Source organism: Ursus arctos, unplaced genomic scaffold (assembly GCF_023065955.2).
Source record: "Ursus arctos isolate Adak ecotype North America unplaced genomic scaffold, UrsArc2.0 scaffold_2, whole genome shotgun sequence".
Lineage (NCBI taxonomy): Eukaryota > Metazoa > Chordata > Mammalia > Carnivora > Ursidae > Ursus > Ursus arctos.
In genome coordinates, this window is record NW_026622874.1 from 69,563,034 (window position 1) to 69,580,640 (window position 17,607).

At 45.2% G+C, this 17,607-nt stretch overlaps 1 protein-coding gene across 2 annotated transcripts in view; it reads left to right on the top strand.

Annotated features, from left to right (window-relative positions):
• UBN1 (ubinuclein 1) overlaps positions 1–17,607 on the top strand; it is a 36,541-nt gene that overhangs the window by 15,448 nt on the left and 3,486 nt on the right. The window contains exons 8-17 of one of the 2 annotated variants that reach the window (XM_026520380.4): positions 1,327–1,397; positions 2,659–2,788; positions 2,951–3,069; positions 3,378–3,506; positions 3,692–3,838; positions 12,409–12,459; positions 12,560–12,602; positions 13,783–15,102; positions 16,029–16,272; positions 16,542–16,631. In XM_026520380.4, the coding sequence (XP_026376165.2) occupies positions 1,327–1,397; positions 2,659–2,788; positions 2,951–3,069; positions 3,378–3,506; positions 3,692–3,838; positions 12,409–12,459; positions 12,560–12,602; positions 13,783–15,102; positions 16,029–16,272; positions 16,542–16,631 (2,344 nt within the window). The remainder of the gene's footprint in view (positions 1–1,326; positions 1,398–2,658; positions 2,789–2,950; positions 3,070–3,377; positions 3,507–3,691; positions 3,839–12,408; positions 12,460–12,559; positions 12,603–13,782; positions 15,103–16,028; positions 16,273–16,541; positions 16,632–17,607) is intronic. The other variant, XM_026520381.4, reaches the window with a different exon arrangement.

Sequence of the window (17,607 nt, forward strand, 5' to 3'; positions counted from 1 at the left end):
CCAGAGGATCATCCATTCACAGAAGTAATTGGAAATTCTAATCCAGAGCTTAGAAAAAAGGGTATAGGGCTAGAGATTTAGGTTTGAGAGATCTACATGGGTTATGTGTTATTTCAAAGCTGTGAAGAAGGAGGTATTAGGAGAACGTAGTTCTATATAGAACTTTGGGCTCCATCTCTGTTTAAGGAGTTAATGGAGAAGACAGGGAGGGAGCAGTGGTAGGAAGAGGACCCGAGGATATAGTGAGGGAAGGCAAGTGGGGTGATGGGAAGGTGGAGGGTAGTTCTTAATGCCTGCAGTCTCAGAGGGGTTGATCAGGTTTGATCGTTTTAGTCATCTTTTTGCCTTTGTTTGCAGTCATTATTCTGTATCAAACCTGATTTTAGATACTTTATTTTTGCCTAAAGCCTTTGGACCAGCAACTCTTGAATTTAGATTGGTGGTTCTCAATCCCCTCTGCACATTAGAGTTACCAGGGTTCCTTTTAAAGAAACAGATTCCTGGCCCTCATCCCCAGAGATTCTGATATGATTAGTCTAATGTGAGGAAAGCCACCAGGTAATTCCAGTATGCAGCTGAATATGAGAACCAGTGGTTCAGACTTTTGCCGTGATTGCTTTCCTCACATCTGTACCCAGTTCCCTGGCTTCCTGCCCTGGCGGCCTGCCGTGGCTGCCATCCAGGGTGCTGTATTCTCATGGGAAGGAAAAGACTGTATAGTAGCCTGCTCTGCTACTTGTGTCGGTAGGTAGGAGGGTGTGTTAGTAGTTCAAATGGTCTGGGTAATAGAGTTTGTGATACACTCAAGGTAGATTGTGAATTTCCCAAAAATTATAGTATCCTTAAATGCTAAAGCAGCACTTTATTATTATTTAGGGGTGAGGGGGATAAAGGCCTTTGGATTTTGCAGTTTTATTGAAGTTCTTAATTGTTTTTGTACTGTAGACATATGGAAATACCAGCTCACAGTTGAGGTGACAGACTGCCAGTCACAGGAGTTAACTAGCTCGTTCAATCAAATGCGTCATGATTGCTTTGACTCCGTATGATTGTCTTTTATGTGACTGTCATTTCAAGTCCTGGGAAGAATGGACGGTCCATAGATGCTTTAGTAGCATTTGAAAAAAGCTGGATATACCAATTGTGGAGTGTATAGTGATCATAGGTGAACTTAATCTGGGATTAGGGCTGAGTAAGGAAGGGCACAGTGAGGATTTTATCGAATCGACAGGTGTTCTGTAGAGACTGACTGGTCTTGTGCCTGTGGGTGTGTGTGATCGTGTGGGGAAAGCGCACTAACGGATGTTACTGTCTGCTGTGAACCAGGCTGCCAGAGCTGCTGAAGGAGAGAGCAGACAGAAGTTCTTCACCCAAGATGTTAATGGCACCCTCTTAGAGTGAGTATCTCTTGTTTCCATGCATCTGCTGTTACCGTGCCCGGCTTGAGCAGGCTAGGGGAAGTGAGCATTGACTGAACTGCATTAATGATGACCACTTAGGAGAGAAAAGTGGGTTTTTTTTAGAGGGGGTTGGGTACACCAAATATTTGTCTCCAAGAAATGATAGACCTTGTTACCTTAGGCAGCAGGTATCATTAGAACACCGTGTATAATAATCATAGCCAGTTGGAAGAGGATTTCTTTGCCAGCATGAGATGGGAGAGAGAAAAAGTGTTGCTTGCCTGTCTTTGAGAATCTGGAAAAGTAAGAGATAACTTGGTGCAGCTACAGGAGCCTGCTTTCCTGGGATCATTCTCTTCTTGTTCTCACTTCTCCCAAGGCCAGGGTATATAAATATCATCCCGTGGCACTTTTCCCAGACACCTGAACCTCTGAGATGTTGCACTGTATGAATTAGATTAAAAAGTAAAAAAAAAAAAACAAAAAACCCCACATATAAATCCAAACCAGGTTCTTGGTATCCGGCCTTTCAGCTTTGCCAGCTTCTCTCTCTGTTGCATTATTTAGCAGAGGAAGCTTGCTGCTCAACAACTGAGGATTTTGCACATGTAAGAACAGTTGTCAAGGCTTGGGAATATTCTAGCAAATGACCAGGATGGGGATTGGCCTCCTGGGTCAGGAAGCCTGGACTATAGAGAGCACCTGAGGGTCAGCACGCATGAGGGATTTGTGTCCACAATAGCCTGCTGGAGCATGCTACATACAGAGAGCTCAAGGGATTGAAGACAGCTATTTTTCTGCTCATTTAGATGGGGACGCTGAAGGGGTGAGGATTTCCCTGACCTCCTTATTAGGGATAGAGCTGGGGGAAAAAGGAGACGCTGTTGGAAAGTATTTCCTGTCTACAGCAAGTAACTCAAGCACTTTCATTTTGAAAGCTCTATGTTCTTTTTGTTTGTGAAATTTAGTACTTTAGAGCTTTTTCTCTCGGGTTCTGATTTCCTGACTACCTTTGAGTTGGTCTTGTCTTTGAGGGTCTTGACCCTCTGTACCTAGCCAAGTTCATCAGGTGTGGAAGTTTTGATTTGGTGGCTGCTGGGAATCTGTTGCACTGGTCACTCGGTTACATTGTGTGACTGACAGCCTAAGGTTTGATCTGTTGTTGCCTCTTAGTTTTCCTCTCTGCAGTAGGGTGACCTCATGATGAGAGGCGCTCCAGTGAGCTGCGGACTCTTGATGACTCTGTTCTGTTCTTCAGCATAGAGGTGCAAACGCGGGAGCTGAGTAGCCAAATCCGTTCTGGGGTGTATGCCTATCTTGCTTCATTCCTGCCCTGCAGCAAGGACACCCTGGTCAAACGTGCTCGGAAACTTCACCTCTGTGAACAGGTGGGTGACTGTGGAGTAGAGTCCCTTGGCTTCAGGGCCCAGCGGAGAGGGTGACTGAGTCTTCACAGATGCCACATCTGCTGTTGTCCTGCCTTTGTGCGATTATTCCAGTAGTGAATCCTCAGTATAAACCAATCATATGATATCTCCTGCTCTCTGCAGGGGGGGCGTCTGAAGGAGCCTCTCCAGAAGCTTAAGGAAGCCATTGGAAGGGCAATGCCAGAGCAGATGGCCAAGTACCAGGATGAATGCCAGGCACACACACAAGCCAAGGTCGCTAAGTAAGTGTGTCCCATGGCTCTCACGTGACATCATCCCCTCCCTCCCTTTCTTTCTTTCTTTCTTTTCCTTTCCTTTTCTTTTTTCTTTTCTTTTTTCTTTTCTTCTTTTCTCTTCTTTTCTTTTCTTTTCTTTCTTCTTTCCCCATTATTATATTTGTGAATGAGACTCTTGGCTCTTCTGCAGCATTTTCACCTTCTCTTAGAAGCCTGGGGCGGGGTGTGGGCATGGGGGAGGTGGTGGATGTGGGAGGAAGTAGTTCTTCCATGGCGGTGACCTTAGGGTCCCATTGGTCCTATTCACACTATAGGATGCTGGAAGAGGAGAAGGACAAGGAGCAGAGGGAGCGGATGTGCTCTGATGAGGAAGAAGATGAGGAAAAGGGGGGCAGAAGGATAATGGGACCCCGGAAGAAGTTCCAGTGGAATGATGAAATCAGGTGTGCCCAAACTGGGACCTTGCCTCATTGGAGGGTTTGTGGGGCCAGTGTCTGAGCATGTTCCTGTGTTTCTAATGAAGGTTAGAATCATTTACTTTAATCAGGGCTGCTGGAAGCACATGATTGAAACCTTGAAAGAAGCATTTGGGGTAGTTTGAAGTTTTTGACTTCTTTCTACCCCTCAGGGAGCTGCTCTGCCACGTGGTGAAGATAAAACTGGAGAGCTACGATCTGGAGAGGAACAACAAGACCCAGTCTTGGGAGGACTATGTGAAGGCCTTTCTGGATGCTGAGGTCAAACCTCTGTGGCCCAAAGGCTGGATGCAGGCCAGGTGAGGGCCGTGAGCAGCCAGTATGGTCAGTGTGGTGATGAGGTGGAGCGCTGTTGCCGTAAAGAAATATTTGAGTGCTTCTGTTGTGCCTGGCCAACAGGGTCCCTTCCCTTGGGGAGTCACCGTCTAGCTGACTCAACCCCCATCTCACTGGAGTAGTTGGTGGGGTGGGGGGTGTACTGGTTGCTGTGAATGGCTCTTATTCTTCCCTTGAAGAGGGAAGTTATCTGTGGGGTTTTGTCTTTGTCGTTCTCTGTCCTGCTTCAGCTCCGAGTTAGGGCGTGCTCTTCTCACCTCAGTATGCCCTTACCTGTTTTGAGATAATGGCTCCTTGTAGAAGTTGAGAGGTAGGTTCATCTTGGAAACACCTTCCTGTTCTAGACAGAAGTCTCATTTGCAAGTAGCAGGGCTGACTACTTATTGGAGTTAAGTGCTGAACTTCTGTGTTATGTAGCTTCTCAGGTGAATGGACTACAGCTACCATCCACAGGCAGGAGAGCTGGCTGGAGCTAGTGCTCCTCCCCCTGCCCCCACTGTGGGAAAATACACTTTACTTAAAATTTACCATCTTAACCATTTTTAGGTGCACAGTTCAGTGGTTTTAAGTACATTTACATTGTTGTGCCACCATCACCATCCATTTCCATAACTCTTTTCATCTTATGAAACTGAAACTCTGCACCCATTAAACAGTAACTTCATATTCCACCCCCACCCCCCAGATTCTGTGACCACTGTTCTACTTTCTATGATTTTGACTCCTCCGAGTACCTTATAGAAATGGAATCATACAGAATTTGTCTTTGTGTAACTGGCTTATTTCGCTTAGTATAATATCCTCAAGGATTTGTCTGTATTACACATTTACAGAATTGCTTCCTTTTTAAGGCAGAATAATACTGTGTTGGGTGTATAGACCACATTTTGCTTATCCATGCATCCATTGATACTTAGGTTGCTTCCATTTTTTTAGCTATTGTGAATAATGCTGTTAATGAACTTGGGTGTACAAATACCTCTTTGACACCCTGCTTTCAGTTCTTTTGTGTGTATACCTAGAAGTGGAATTGCTGGATCATGTGATAATTGTATGTTTAATTTTTTGAGGGACCATCAATGTTTTCCATAGTGGCTCTGTCATTTCGCATTTCCACCAGCAGTGCACAGGGTTCCAGTTTGTCTACATCCTCACCAGTACTCGATGTTTTCTGGGTTTTTGATGGTAGCCACTGTAATGGACTTGAGGTGGTATCTCCCTATAGATTTGATTTGAATTTTCCTAGTGATCAGTGATGTTGAGCATATATTCATGTACTAATGGGCCATTTATATATCTTTTTGAGATGTCTATTCAAGTCCTTTGCCCATTTTTAAATTGGGTTATTTGTTTCATTGTTGAGTTTCAGGAGTTCTTTCTGTATTCTGGATATTAATCCTTGACACCCTTGAGCGATTTGATTTCCAGATATTTTCTCCCATTTTGTGAGTTGTCTTTTTACTCTGTGAATAATATCTTTTGGTGCACAAAATTTTTAAATTTAATGAAGTCCAATTTGTCTACCTTTTGTTGCCTATACCTTTGGTGTCATATCTAAGATATAAATGTCAGATCCAGTGTCATGAAGCTGAGTTAATTTTTGTATATGGCGTTAAGGGTCCAATTTCATTTTTTTGCATGTGGTATCCAGTTTTCCCAGCACTATCTGTTGAAAAGACTGTCCTTCCTTCATTGGTCTTTGCACCTTTATCGAAAATCATTTGACCACATATGTGAGGGCTTTATTACTGGGCTCTCTGTCTTCTTCCATTGGTCTTTGCGTCTGCCTTTATGCCAATAACACACTATTTGGATTACTGTGGCTTTGTAGTAAGTTTTGAAATCAGGAAGTGTGATTCTCCAGCTTTATTGTGTCTCAAGATTATTTTGGCTTTTCAGGGTCCCTTGAAAATCCACATGCGATGGGTTTTTCTATTTCTGCAAAAAACACATTAAGATTTTGCTAAGGATTGCATTGAATCTGTAGATTCCTTTGGGTAGTACTCAGATTACAATTAAATAATATTAAGTTGTCCAGCCCACGATGGGATGTGTTTCCACTTATTTATGTCTTTAACTTCTTTCAGTACTGTTTTATCATTTTTACCGTTCAAGTCTCTTACGTCCTTGGTGGGGTAATTCCTAAGTTGTTTATTTTTCTTTTGATGCTGTTGTAAATAGAATTATTTTTGTAATTTCTTTTTAGATTGTTTATTTTTCATGTACAGAAATACAACTGATTTTTGTGTGTGTTGATTTTGTATCTTGCTACTTTGCAAAATTCATTCTAAAATTTTTTGGAATCTTTAGAGTTTTCTAAATAAAAAATCATATCTGCAAACAGGGCTTACCTTACTTCTCCTTTCCTATTTGGATGCCTTTTGCTTCTCTTTCTTGCCTCACTGCTATGGTTAGAACTCATAGTACTATGTTGAATAGAAGTGGTGAAAGCTGGCATTCTTACCTTGTTCCTGATCTTAGAGGAAGTGCTTTCAGCCTTTCACCATTATGATGTTCGCTGAAGGGGTTTCATATTTGGCTTTTATTATGTGGAGGTATTCTTGTTCCTAGCTTGTTGAGTGTTTTTATCATGAAAGGGTGTGGAATTTTGTCCTTTGCCTTTTCTGCATCAATTGAAATGATCATGTTGGGTTTTTTTCCTTCATTCTGTTGACGTGGCATATTACACTGATCAGTTTTCATATGTTGAATCACCCTTGCATTCCAGGCATAAATCTCACTTATTCGTGGGCACCTGCGTGGCTTAGTTGATTAAGCGTCTGCCTTCGGCTCAGGTCATGATCCTGGGGTCCTGGGATTGAGTCCCCCATCGGGCTCCCTGCTCAGCAGGGTGTCTTCTTCTCCCTCTACTACTCCCCCCTGCTCGTGCGCTCTCTCTTTCTCTCTCTCACACTCTCTCTCTCAAATAAATAAAATCTTTAAAAAAAAAAAGCCAAAAACTTCACCTGGTTGTGATGTGTAATGTTTTTAATATGCTCCTGAATCCTGTTTGCTAGTTGTTTGTTGGGGAGTTTTGCATCGGTGTTAATATGGGATATTATTCTGTAATTTTCTTTTCTTGTGGTGTTTTTGCCTGGCTTTGGTATCAGGGTAATGCTGGCTTCATAGAATGAATTTGTAAGTATTTTCTCTTTAGTTTTTTGGAAAAGTTTGGGAAGGATTGGTAGTAGTTATTTACATAATTGGTTGAATCCCCCCGAAGCCATCAGGTACCAGGTCTTTCCTTTGTCAGGAGATTTTTGATAACTGATTCAGTCCCCTCACTAGTTACAAGTCTAGTCAGATTTTGTATTTCTTTGGGAAATACAAAAAGTCTTGGTAGGTTTTGTGTTTGTAGGAATTTGTCCATTTTAACTAGGTAATCCAATTTGTTGGTGTGCCGTTGTTCATAGTACGCTCTTAGAATCCTTTTTTATTGTAGAATCAGTAGTAACATCCCCACTTTCTTCCCTGATTTTGGTAATTTGAATATCCTTTTGAACATTTCTTAGTCCGTCTAGCTAAGGGTTTGTCAGTTGTATTGATGTTTTCGAAGAACCAACTTTTGCTCTTACGATTTTTCTCTATTGGTTATTTCGTTTTATTTACCTATGCTCTGATCTGTATTTCCTTCCTTCTGCTTGCTTTAGGTTTAACTTATTCTTTTTCTAGTTCCTTGAGTTGTAGAGTTAGGTTGTCGATTTGAGATTTTTTTAATGTAAATGTTTATAGCTGTAAGTACCTCCTTAGCATTCTTTGCGCCATAAGTTTTGGTATATTGTGTTTTCCTTTTCATTCATCTTTAAGTATTTTCTAGTTTCCTTTGTGATTTTTTTCTTTGATCCATTGATTGTTTAAAAAGTGTTGGTTAATTTCCACAAATTTTGTGAATTTTTCAGTTTTCCTCCTGTTACTGATTTGTAACTGTATCTTCTTGTGGTCAGAGAAGCTTCTTTGGTATCTATTTAAATCTTTCTTTTTTTTCCGGATTTTATGTATTAGAGAGCTCAAGCAGTGAGGAGGGGTGTAGAGAGAGAGAGACAAGCAGACTCCCTGCTGAGCAGGGAGCCCAATGGGGGACTCGATCCCAGGACCCTGGGATCATGACCTAAGCCGAAGGCAGACGCTTAACTGACTGAGCCACCCAGGTGCATCTATCTTTTTAAATCTCTTGAGACTTAATTTGCGACCTAACATATGGTCTGTCCTGGGAATGTCCTGTATGAACTTGAGAAGAATGTGATTCAGTTGTTGGGTAGAGTATTCTGTGTATGTTAGATCTAGTTGGTTTACTGTGTTAAGTTTTCTACTGTCTTACTTGTCTTCTGTCTGCTATTCTATCCACTATTGTGAGCGGGGTACTGAAGTCTCCAACTCCTATTGTAGAATTGTCCGTTTCTCCCTTCAGTTCTGTCAGTTTTTGCTTCCACTGCAGGAATGGTTATAATTATGATATCTTCTTGCTGTTTTGAAGTTTTTATTAATACATAATGTTCTTCTTTGTCTTATAATCTTTCTTGATTTAAAGTCTATTTTGTCTGATATCAGCATAGTGTCCCCTGCTCTCTCTGGTTATTGTGTGGAATACCTTCTTCCATCTTTTTGCTTTCAACCTGTTTGTCTTTGGGTCTCAAGCAAGTTCCTTATAGACAGCATTGAGTTGAATCATGTGTGTTTATCCATTCTTCCAATCTTTGTTTTGATGGGAAAGTTTAATCCATTTATATTTAATGTAATTACTGATAAGGAAGAGCTTGCTTCTGTAAGTTCAGTGACCTGTAAAAACACTGTTCCCTTAAAGTTCTGTCCCCACTTTGGTTGCTGATGTTACAAAACTACATTTTTAGACATTGTGTGCCCCAAAACATAAGCTAATAATTTTTTAAATGCATTAGTGTCTTAAATTATGTAGAAAACAAGATTTGGAGTTACAAACCAAAGTTACAGTAATACTAGCTTTTATACTAGTAATTGTTTTTTTCTTTAAATGTATTAGTCTCTTAAATCATATAGAAAATGAAAAGTTCAGGTACAAATCATTGTTAGGAGAATGCTAGCTTGTTTTTTTAAAGATTTATTTGAGAGTGTGTGCACAGGCGGGGTGGGGGCGCTAAGGGAGAGGTAGAGAGAATCTCAAGCAGATTCTGCACTGAGTGTGCAGCCTGATGCAGGGTTCGATCCATGACACTGAGATCACGACCTGAGCTGAAATCAAGAGTCACTCACTTAACTGACTTAGCCACCTGGACTCCGAGAAAACTAGTTTTTATAATTGCCCTTGTATTTACTTTTTTGAGATCCTTATTTCTTCACGTGGTTTTGAAGTACTGTCTGGTGTCCTTTTATGTGACCTCTCAGGGTGTCCTTGAGCAGTTCCTGCAGGGCAGTCCAGTGGTCACGATGTCCTTCAGCCCTTGTCCATCTGGGAATATCTTCACATATCCCCCACTTCTGAAGGACAGTTTTGCTGGATATAGGATTCTCGTTGGACCTTTTCTTTTAGCACTTTGTGTTTTGTTTTTTTTTTTTAAGATTTTATTTATTTGACAGCCAGCGAGAGAGGGAACACAAGCAGGGGGAGTGGGAGAGGAAGAAACAGGCTCCCAGTGGAGGAGCCTGATGTGGGGCTCGATTCCAGAACGCTGGGATCACGCCCTGAGCCAAAGGCAGACGCTTAACGACTGAGCCACCCAGGCGCCCCTCTTTTAGCACTTTGAATATATTAGCCCACTGTCTTCTGGCCTCCAACGTTTCTGATGAGAAATCTGTTGATAATTTAATGTGATGATTTACTTCTCTCTTTGGGCTTTCAAGATTCTGTCTTTGTGTTTTAAAAGTTTGATTACAATGTTTGTGTGGGATTCATCTTGGAGTTCGTTGAGCATCTTGGATGTGTATATTCATCTTTTTCATGGGGGGGTTGTTAGCCAGTATTTTTTCCACTGTTCTCTCTGCCCTTTCTGCCCTCTCTTCTCCTTCTGGGACTTCTGTAGCAGGTGATGTCCCACACGTCCCTCTGCTCTGTTCACTTTTCTTTAGTCTTTTTTCTCTCTGTTCCTCAGACTTGGTGATTTCCATTATTCTCTGTTGCTCACATCTGTGTTTTAACATCTCCAGGGAATTTTTCATTTCAGTTATTGCACTTTAAAGCTCCAGAATTTCTTAATTTCTTTTTAGGTTTTCTGTCTCTTTATTGGTATTTCCATTTTGTTCATATAGTCTTTTTTGACGTTGTCCACATCTTCCTGTAGTTCTTGAGCATCTGTAAGACCATTGGTTTAAAGTCTTTGTCTAGTGTATTTGCCATTAGGTCTTTTTCAGGGAGAGTTTCTGGCTTTTTTTTTTTTTCCCTTGAATGGTCCATACTTTCTGTTTGTATGCCTTATGATTTTGTTCTGTGCATGTGTGTGGAACACTGGACATTTGAATCGAAGGTGCTAATTCTAAAAATCAGATTCTCTCACTTCCCCATAGTTTACCTTTTTTTGTTATTATTTTCATTGCTTGGATTTTTTTGAGATATAATTGACATAAAACATAATATTAGTTTCAGGCGTACAACATAATGGTTTGATATTTGTATGTGTTGTGAAATGCCCATCACGGTAAATCTAGGGATCATCCATCACCTCACATAGTTACAATTTTTCTTTTGACAAGAGCTTTTTTTTTTTAAGATTTTTATCTATTTATTTGAGAGAGAATGAGAGAGAGAGCATGAGCAGGGGGGAGGGGTAAAGGGAGAGGGACAAGCAGACTCCCCGCTGAGCAGGGAGCCCAATGCGGAACTCAGTCCCAGGGACCTGGGATCATGACCTGAGCCGAAGGCAGACACTTAACCGACTGCGCCACCCAGGTGCCCTGACGAGAACTTTTAAGATTGACTGTCTTAGGGGCAGCTTGGTGGCTTAGTTGCTTAAGCATCCAACTCTTGATCTCAGCTCAGGTCTTGATCTCAGTGTCATGAGTTCAAGCCCCATGTTGGAGCCTACTTTAAAAACAAAACAAACAAAATGAACACCTGCCTGGGTGGCTCAATTAGTTAAGCGTCTGCCTTCAGCTCAGGTCATGATCCCAGGGTGCTGGGATGGAGTCCCACATCGGGCTTCTTGCTCAGTGGGGAGCCTGCTTCTCCCTCTCCCTATGCTTCCCCCCCAACGCTCGTGCGCTCTCTCTCTCTCTCTCTCAAATAAATAAATAAAATCTTAAAAAAAAGATTGACTCTCTCAGCAACTTTCAAGCATACAGTTTAACTATGGCCCCCATTCTGTATATTGTTTTTGTTTTTGCGAAGGTTGTGGGCAGTCTCTGTGCTTGGGAGCAGCCTGCAGTGTAAACTTAATGTTTTCCCAGGTCTTGTCTGAGCCCTTCCTTAGGCATTTGTAGTCACTTTCTCCTTTTTCCCCGTATACACAGTTATTTTGAATGTTTTGTTTTTTAATCTCTCTCTCTAGAAAGTGGGAAAATGAACGGTGAAGGAGGGGAAAAGGGCACCAGTTTTTCAAATCCCTGGAAGTCACCTCAGCCAGAGGGGCAGTGGCTTGCCACAGGTGGGTGGTTTGGGTGGGGGGTGGACAGCTGTGGCTGCCCACCTCTTTTTCTGCTTCTCTGTGATGAAAAGCAGCAGTCAGCAATCAGAGCACAGATTCCCGATACTTGGAGGACAGAGTCATTTTTGCCCACCCTAGTTCCTGTAAGCTGCTTTGGGGACATATGTACGGCTGCCTGCCATAGGGCTGGGGACAGAAGGCTGCAACTGTGCTAAGAGCTGCAATTGACTGCAGTTTACCCAACCCTATAAGTTGTCAGCCTTCAACATGCTCTAGAATTCCAAAATACTTATTCTATTTTAAGATTTATTTATTAGAGAGAACGCGCGTGTGCGAGGGTGTGAGGGGCAGAGGAAGAGGGAGAGAGAGAATCTCAAGTACACTCCACTTTGAGTCTGAGCCAAAATCAAAGAGTCGGATGCTCAATCGACTGAGCCACCCAGACACCCCCAAAATAGTTGTTTTAGATTCATTCAGTGCTGTTTTTGTCCAGGTGGGTAGATAATTCCCAGTGCTTCCTATTCCACCATCTTCCCAGAATCCAAAATAATGGAGCCTTTCTTTGTCTGTGTCCCTTCTTTAGGTGGACTTGCTCTTTTATTTACAGATTGGGCATCTGAAAGTGCCTAGGGAGGGGTGTAAAGAAAATTCTCTTGTGTTTCCCTGGAAAAAGACATGCTGTGGTCACTCCATATTTGACTCTTGGAAGGGATGAGAATCAGCAATAAGGAAAGCACTCCTGCCTTTAGGAGAAAAATCACTATGAGAAATTTTGGGGCAGTGCCATAGCTTTTTTGGGTCACTCCTAGACGGTTTGCTTTCAAGTGGACAGTGTAACCACTGTAGGAATTAAGCTCATCAGGTTACTGACATTTAAGGTGTAATAGCCACTGAATACCAGGGATGGCAGGAAAGCTCTAGAAGTGGAGTGCCTGCCTTCAGGGGGTTTCCGCAGACTGCCAAGTGTTCTCTGTCTGTTTCAGGACTCTGTTTAAGGAGAGCAGACGAGGCCACGGGCACTTGACATCAATCCTGTGAGTGTCTCAGTATTTTCTCTTCTCAGGGCAACTGTTATTTTCACCTCCTTTGTGTGGATCTCCTCTAAACCTTTTCTGTGTTCGTTCCTTTGAACAGGGCCAAGAAGAAAGTAATGGCCTCTTCCAAAATCAAGATGAAGGTGAGTCAGCCCACTTAGGTTATGTGCTGTTCTCCTTTCTCACCAGCCATGTGTATGAAACCTCTTAGGCGACTGGAGCAGCTCACTGAGCTTTGCTGGGTCTGGGGGACAGCTCTTCAGGATGGCACCCTTGAGGCTGTCCAAGAGGCAGCCTGGCCCACCACAAGGGCCTGAGGTTGGCAGGGCAGAGGCCTGAGCCGGGCCACTTAGTACCTTCCAGCCTTAGTTCTAGGAGACAGTACCCACCTGGCCCGTTCCTGGGGGGGCGGGGATGGTGGTCGGATTTAAATGAAGTCTTCCTGACAGCCCTTGGAGGAGTGAAGAGCCCCTGCAGATGTGAAGGTCTTACAGTGTGATGATACTCCTTTCGTGGAAGAACACTGCTAGCCAGGTGCGGTTCGCCTGGAGCTGCACCGGAAGGGACAGATGCCTTTGTTGTGTTTGCCTGGCAGAGATGGAGGGAACTGAAAACCATCTTAGGCATTGCAGAAGCCTTTCAATGTAGTAATAATGGCTGTTTTACTGAAATTTTTAACAGCCCATGAGGCTTCATAGTGTCCTTAACTGTACATAAACAGGTCCATGAGAATAAGCTGTGTAAATTCTGTATTCTAAAGTATCTGTTGAGATCCTACAGTGTCTCAGACAAACTGCCTTAAGCACGTGGGATGTGGGAGTGATGAGGTAGACCCTGCTCCCACTCCCATGACAGGACTCTTCCTTTGCACCCAGCTGAGGAGACAGACGCTGGAGAAGACCAAGGAGGAAAAGAAAGCCAATTTAAGGCAATTCTCATGCCATGCATCATTTTCTGATTGCAGCCAGGAGAACTCAGAGACAGTGTGAGGCCAGTAGGGAGAGCATGTCTTTGCTCGAGTCTTATACTTTTTCAGAAACAGAGAAGAAGAGTTTCTTTGTGGGTGGATGGGTACTTAGCAAGAAAACATGCCTGGTAAGCCCAGCCCCAGCCAGACAGACAGGAGCCAGAGGGGGTGAAGGAGTTCAGCACTTTCATGTCCAAGCAGGCATGGCAACCTCTCTCTTCCTGTCTTGTATTGTGATTGTACAAGAAGGCCTGGTTCTTTGGGCCTTGTGGTGTTCTCACATTTGTGTTCTCGCACAGGGCCAGTGTTAGCACCTTCGGACATTTCTAAACATCAGAATTTCTACTTTCCTTTAGGAATCGTCTACTAAGCCCGATAAAAAGGTTTCCGTCCCACCAGGCCAGATTGGTGGCCCCCTGGCTTTGCCTTCAGAACACCCAGGAGGAGGCCTGAGCACTGGGGCTGCAAACCGGGAGCTCTCAGCTCAGGCACCTGGCAGCCTTGCTAATCCTGCTCCTATCAACCTGGAGGACTCATTGGATGGAGACTTGATCCGTAATTCAGCCTCCTCCTTGGAGGTGGTGTCTAAGGAACTGGCTGTGCTGAGCAGCAGAGCAGGTGGGAGCTCTGAGTTCCCGCTTCCGGCACCCTCAAAAGCACCTGCAGAGAAGATGGTGGGCGTCATGTGTTCAGAAGAGAAGAGGAACTTTCCAAAGCCCAGCCCTTCTGCCCCGTCAGCCTCTAGTTCTCTGCAGTCTCCCCTCAATTTTCTGGCAGAACAGGCTTTGGCACTGGGGCAGTCCTCTCAGGAGAAAAAAACAGACAGCTCTGGCTACAAAGAGCTGTCTTGTCAGGCCACGCTCAGCAAGGGCCTGTCAGAAGTGCACCAGTCCAAAGCAAAGCACCACGGCTTGCCACGGACGTCTCCTGCGCCCCAGGCGGCAGCTCCTGTGCCTGGCCCCCAAGTCAAAGTTTTTCATGCAGGCACTCAACAGCAAAAGAGCTTCACCCCTCCAGCTCCTTTTGTCAATAAGCTCCAGGGCCCAAAGCCTTCCTCCCCACAGTGCCATCGTTCCCTCCTCCAGCTTGTGAAGACAGCAACCAAAGGCCAGAGCTTCCATCCTTCCACGCCGGCCTCTTCAGGAGGCGCACCAGCCTCCAGCAGCAACTCTCATAAGACCCCAGCCTCGTCCTCCACCGCCCTGAGCCATCCAGCAAAACAGCATTCATCCAGCTCTTCAGGGCCATCTTACAAGAATAGTCCCTTCGCCAGCTCTGTCTCTAAACACGGGGTTTCTTCTGGCAGCTCTTCCTCTGGAGGAACACCAGTCCAGAGCTCTACTTCCGGGAACCTGCTCCCCGGTGTACAGCCTCCCTCCACAGGACAGTCTGCCAGCAGGCCTGTCCCAGGCTCTGCGGTGAAAAAACCACCTGTTTCCCAGAAGCTGACCCTGGTGGCCCCTCCGGGTGGTCCAAATGGAGACTCCAGTGGTGGGACCCAGGGAGTGGCAAAGCTACTGACCTCCTCCCTGAAGTCCAGCGCGGTTAGCAGCGTGACATCGTCTACCTCCTTGCCAGTGAGTGTCCTGGCACAGCAGCCCACCCCCCGTGGGTCTTGTGGACAGGGCCGCTTGCCTTGCCCTGCTCGGAGAGTGAGATCTGACACTGAAGGTCAGGTAGGAACAGTGAGCCTGGAAATTGGAAGGAGGACTGGGCTTCCTGTTTTCAGGTCTTTACTTTTCTGGTGGTAGGAATCTTAGGAGAGCCTGAAATTTCTGAGGCTGAGCAGAGGGAAAGGACTTGTTTGCAGGGTTGCTATGATCCTGGCTGGTATAGGACGAGCCACAAAACTCCTTTCTGTCCAAACAAGTAAATGAAAATGCTGTCACCTCTGAGATCGTCAGCTTTGTGGAGATGTTCATGCCCCAGGAAGATCAGTATCATGGAAGAGTGATTCTTTTGGTTGGGTTTTAAATGACTCTGCAGGTCAGACAAAGGCAACTTGACAGAGTCTAGTGGTTAATGAGGCTTGCCTGTGGGTAATTTACAAGAAGTTTGGATGCAGGCTGGGGACATGGGAGAGAGCAGTTGTTTTCATTTTTCCAATATATAAAAAGGTTATGTGGTTACAAAGATGAAACTGTAGAAAGGTATGTTCAGCAAGGTCTCACCTGCCTCTGTCCTGTCCTACCTCCCCTGCAAGGTGACTATATTCCTTAGTTCCACTTTTTTCCTGTTTCTTTCTAAAAACAAAGATCAATACATACAAATACATGTGTGTATGTTTTATGCATATAAATATGGACACACCAGTGTTGGTATATGCCTACATCTGTGGATGTCTACAGAAGATATCCTTCCTTTCTTGCACAAAGGAGGCATATTTAATACCCAGCTTTTTAAGTGGACACTGTCCTAGGAGCCATTCCATGCCAGTTTAGAGACTGTTCTTTTCCTTCCTCTGGGGCAGCAGAGCACAGGGCACCTTCATAAGGTGTGGTTTACACGTGGGTCCCCGCCCTGCACGTCCGCTACCAGCCTTGGTCTGTGAGTGAACTGCGGATGGAGCTGGCGTTCTGACCATGCCGTGTTTCCTCCCCAGAAAGGAACGAGTGGGGCTGTGCTGCTGGCCAGCTCCTCGCCCTTAAATCTGCTGTCTGCATCCTACAAGTCTGGCAGCCCGAAACTGCCCGGAGCCATGAACTCCAACTCCCTGGGGATAATCTCCCAGTTTCCCCTCCACGTGCTCTCCTTCAGCGCCGAGTCCTCTGCCAAAGCAGGGGTTTCCAAGGATGCCATCGTCACGGGTCCTGCCCCTGGGACATTCCACCACGGCCTCAACCATAGTAAGTGGTGCCTTCCTCTCTCCTCATGCTGGAGGAGAGCCTGTGCTGTGATTGATGAGTCTGTTGTCATGTGCTGGGTTCCTGTGTTTGTCTGGTGTGTGACCATGGGCAATGTTCCTGGGAACCATGCTGAGCCCCCCCTCCCCTTGGGGTTCTCACCCAGAACCCGTCCAGTGGGTTGTCTGGGCTCTCGACCACCGAAGCAGCTTTTCTGTTCCTGTCTTCAATGTGTGTGTTTTGTTCTTTTCTCCCCTCCTGTTTTCTCTCAGGTCTCCTGGCTGGCTTGCACTCCAGCCCACCCCGTGCAGCGCCTCTCCCACACGCTGCCGTGTCCACCCACATCCCGCAGAGTCTGCCAGGTAATTGCCAGGTGATCAGAGTGCCATGCACCCCGTACGCCATTCTGCTTCCCACCCGTTAGATGCCTTGTCTGCTGCAAGGGAGTTCAGTGTCTTCAACTCGTTGTTATTGTGTTGTCCTGGTTTGTGCTTCAAGGCTCTGGCTCTTTGGGTACTCAGAGAGACTGACATAGGCTTCCACTTTGAAATTTCCCCTCGTTCCCCACTTGGAACTGCCACTGGGTCAGCCTTACCATGTGTGATCACAGGGGAGGTTGTAATGGCCTGTGTTGGAGGCAGGGGAATTCCCTTAGCTAAAGTTGGTGCTCACATCAGTGCTAATATCCAGGAGCTAACTGGGGGCACTGAAAGGCCTTTACATTGAAGCTGCTGCAACTTCCAGGTGCTGCCAGCTATACTTTAAGTGAAAGGGAGAGCCCAAATAGCAGCAAGGTCACAGGGGTAGGGTCTTAGGAGGGACCCTAACCTGTGATGCCAGCATGTATGCCAGAGAGGAGCATCTTTCAGTTGAGTTCAGGGGTGAAAGCAGATGTTAGGGAGCACAGCAGGACCTGGCAGCATTCCTTTTTTCCTGCTGTTCTTCTCTGTAGATAGATTTCAGAAGGGGGTGTGGTATTGGTGTGGGAAGGCAGCACAGACGCCCCAGCTGGCACCTTCCTAGTAAGTGATTGGCCTTGCCTTGTGCTGGAACATGATTCTTAAATATGCCTAATGGGACGCTGCTGGGAAGCCTCATGGGATCTTGGTTTTGGCCTGCTGCTCTTCTTGCTTACTACTCTAGACCTGCTCCAGAGAGGACCAGGGAGGCTACACCAGCCAGGGGAAAGCCATTCTTCAGGAAGCTGAGCCTGGGTAGCCCTGGTGCACAGGTGCCAGGGTGGGAATAAGATAGGGAGCTTGCCTGGCTGGGCATGCCTGTGGCCTGATGCCTCCCAAGTCTGTGTCTGCTTCCAGATTTGCTGTGGGTCTCTGGCCC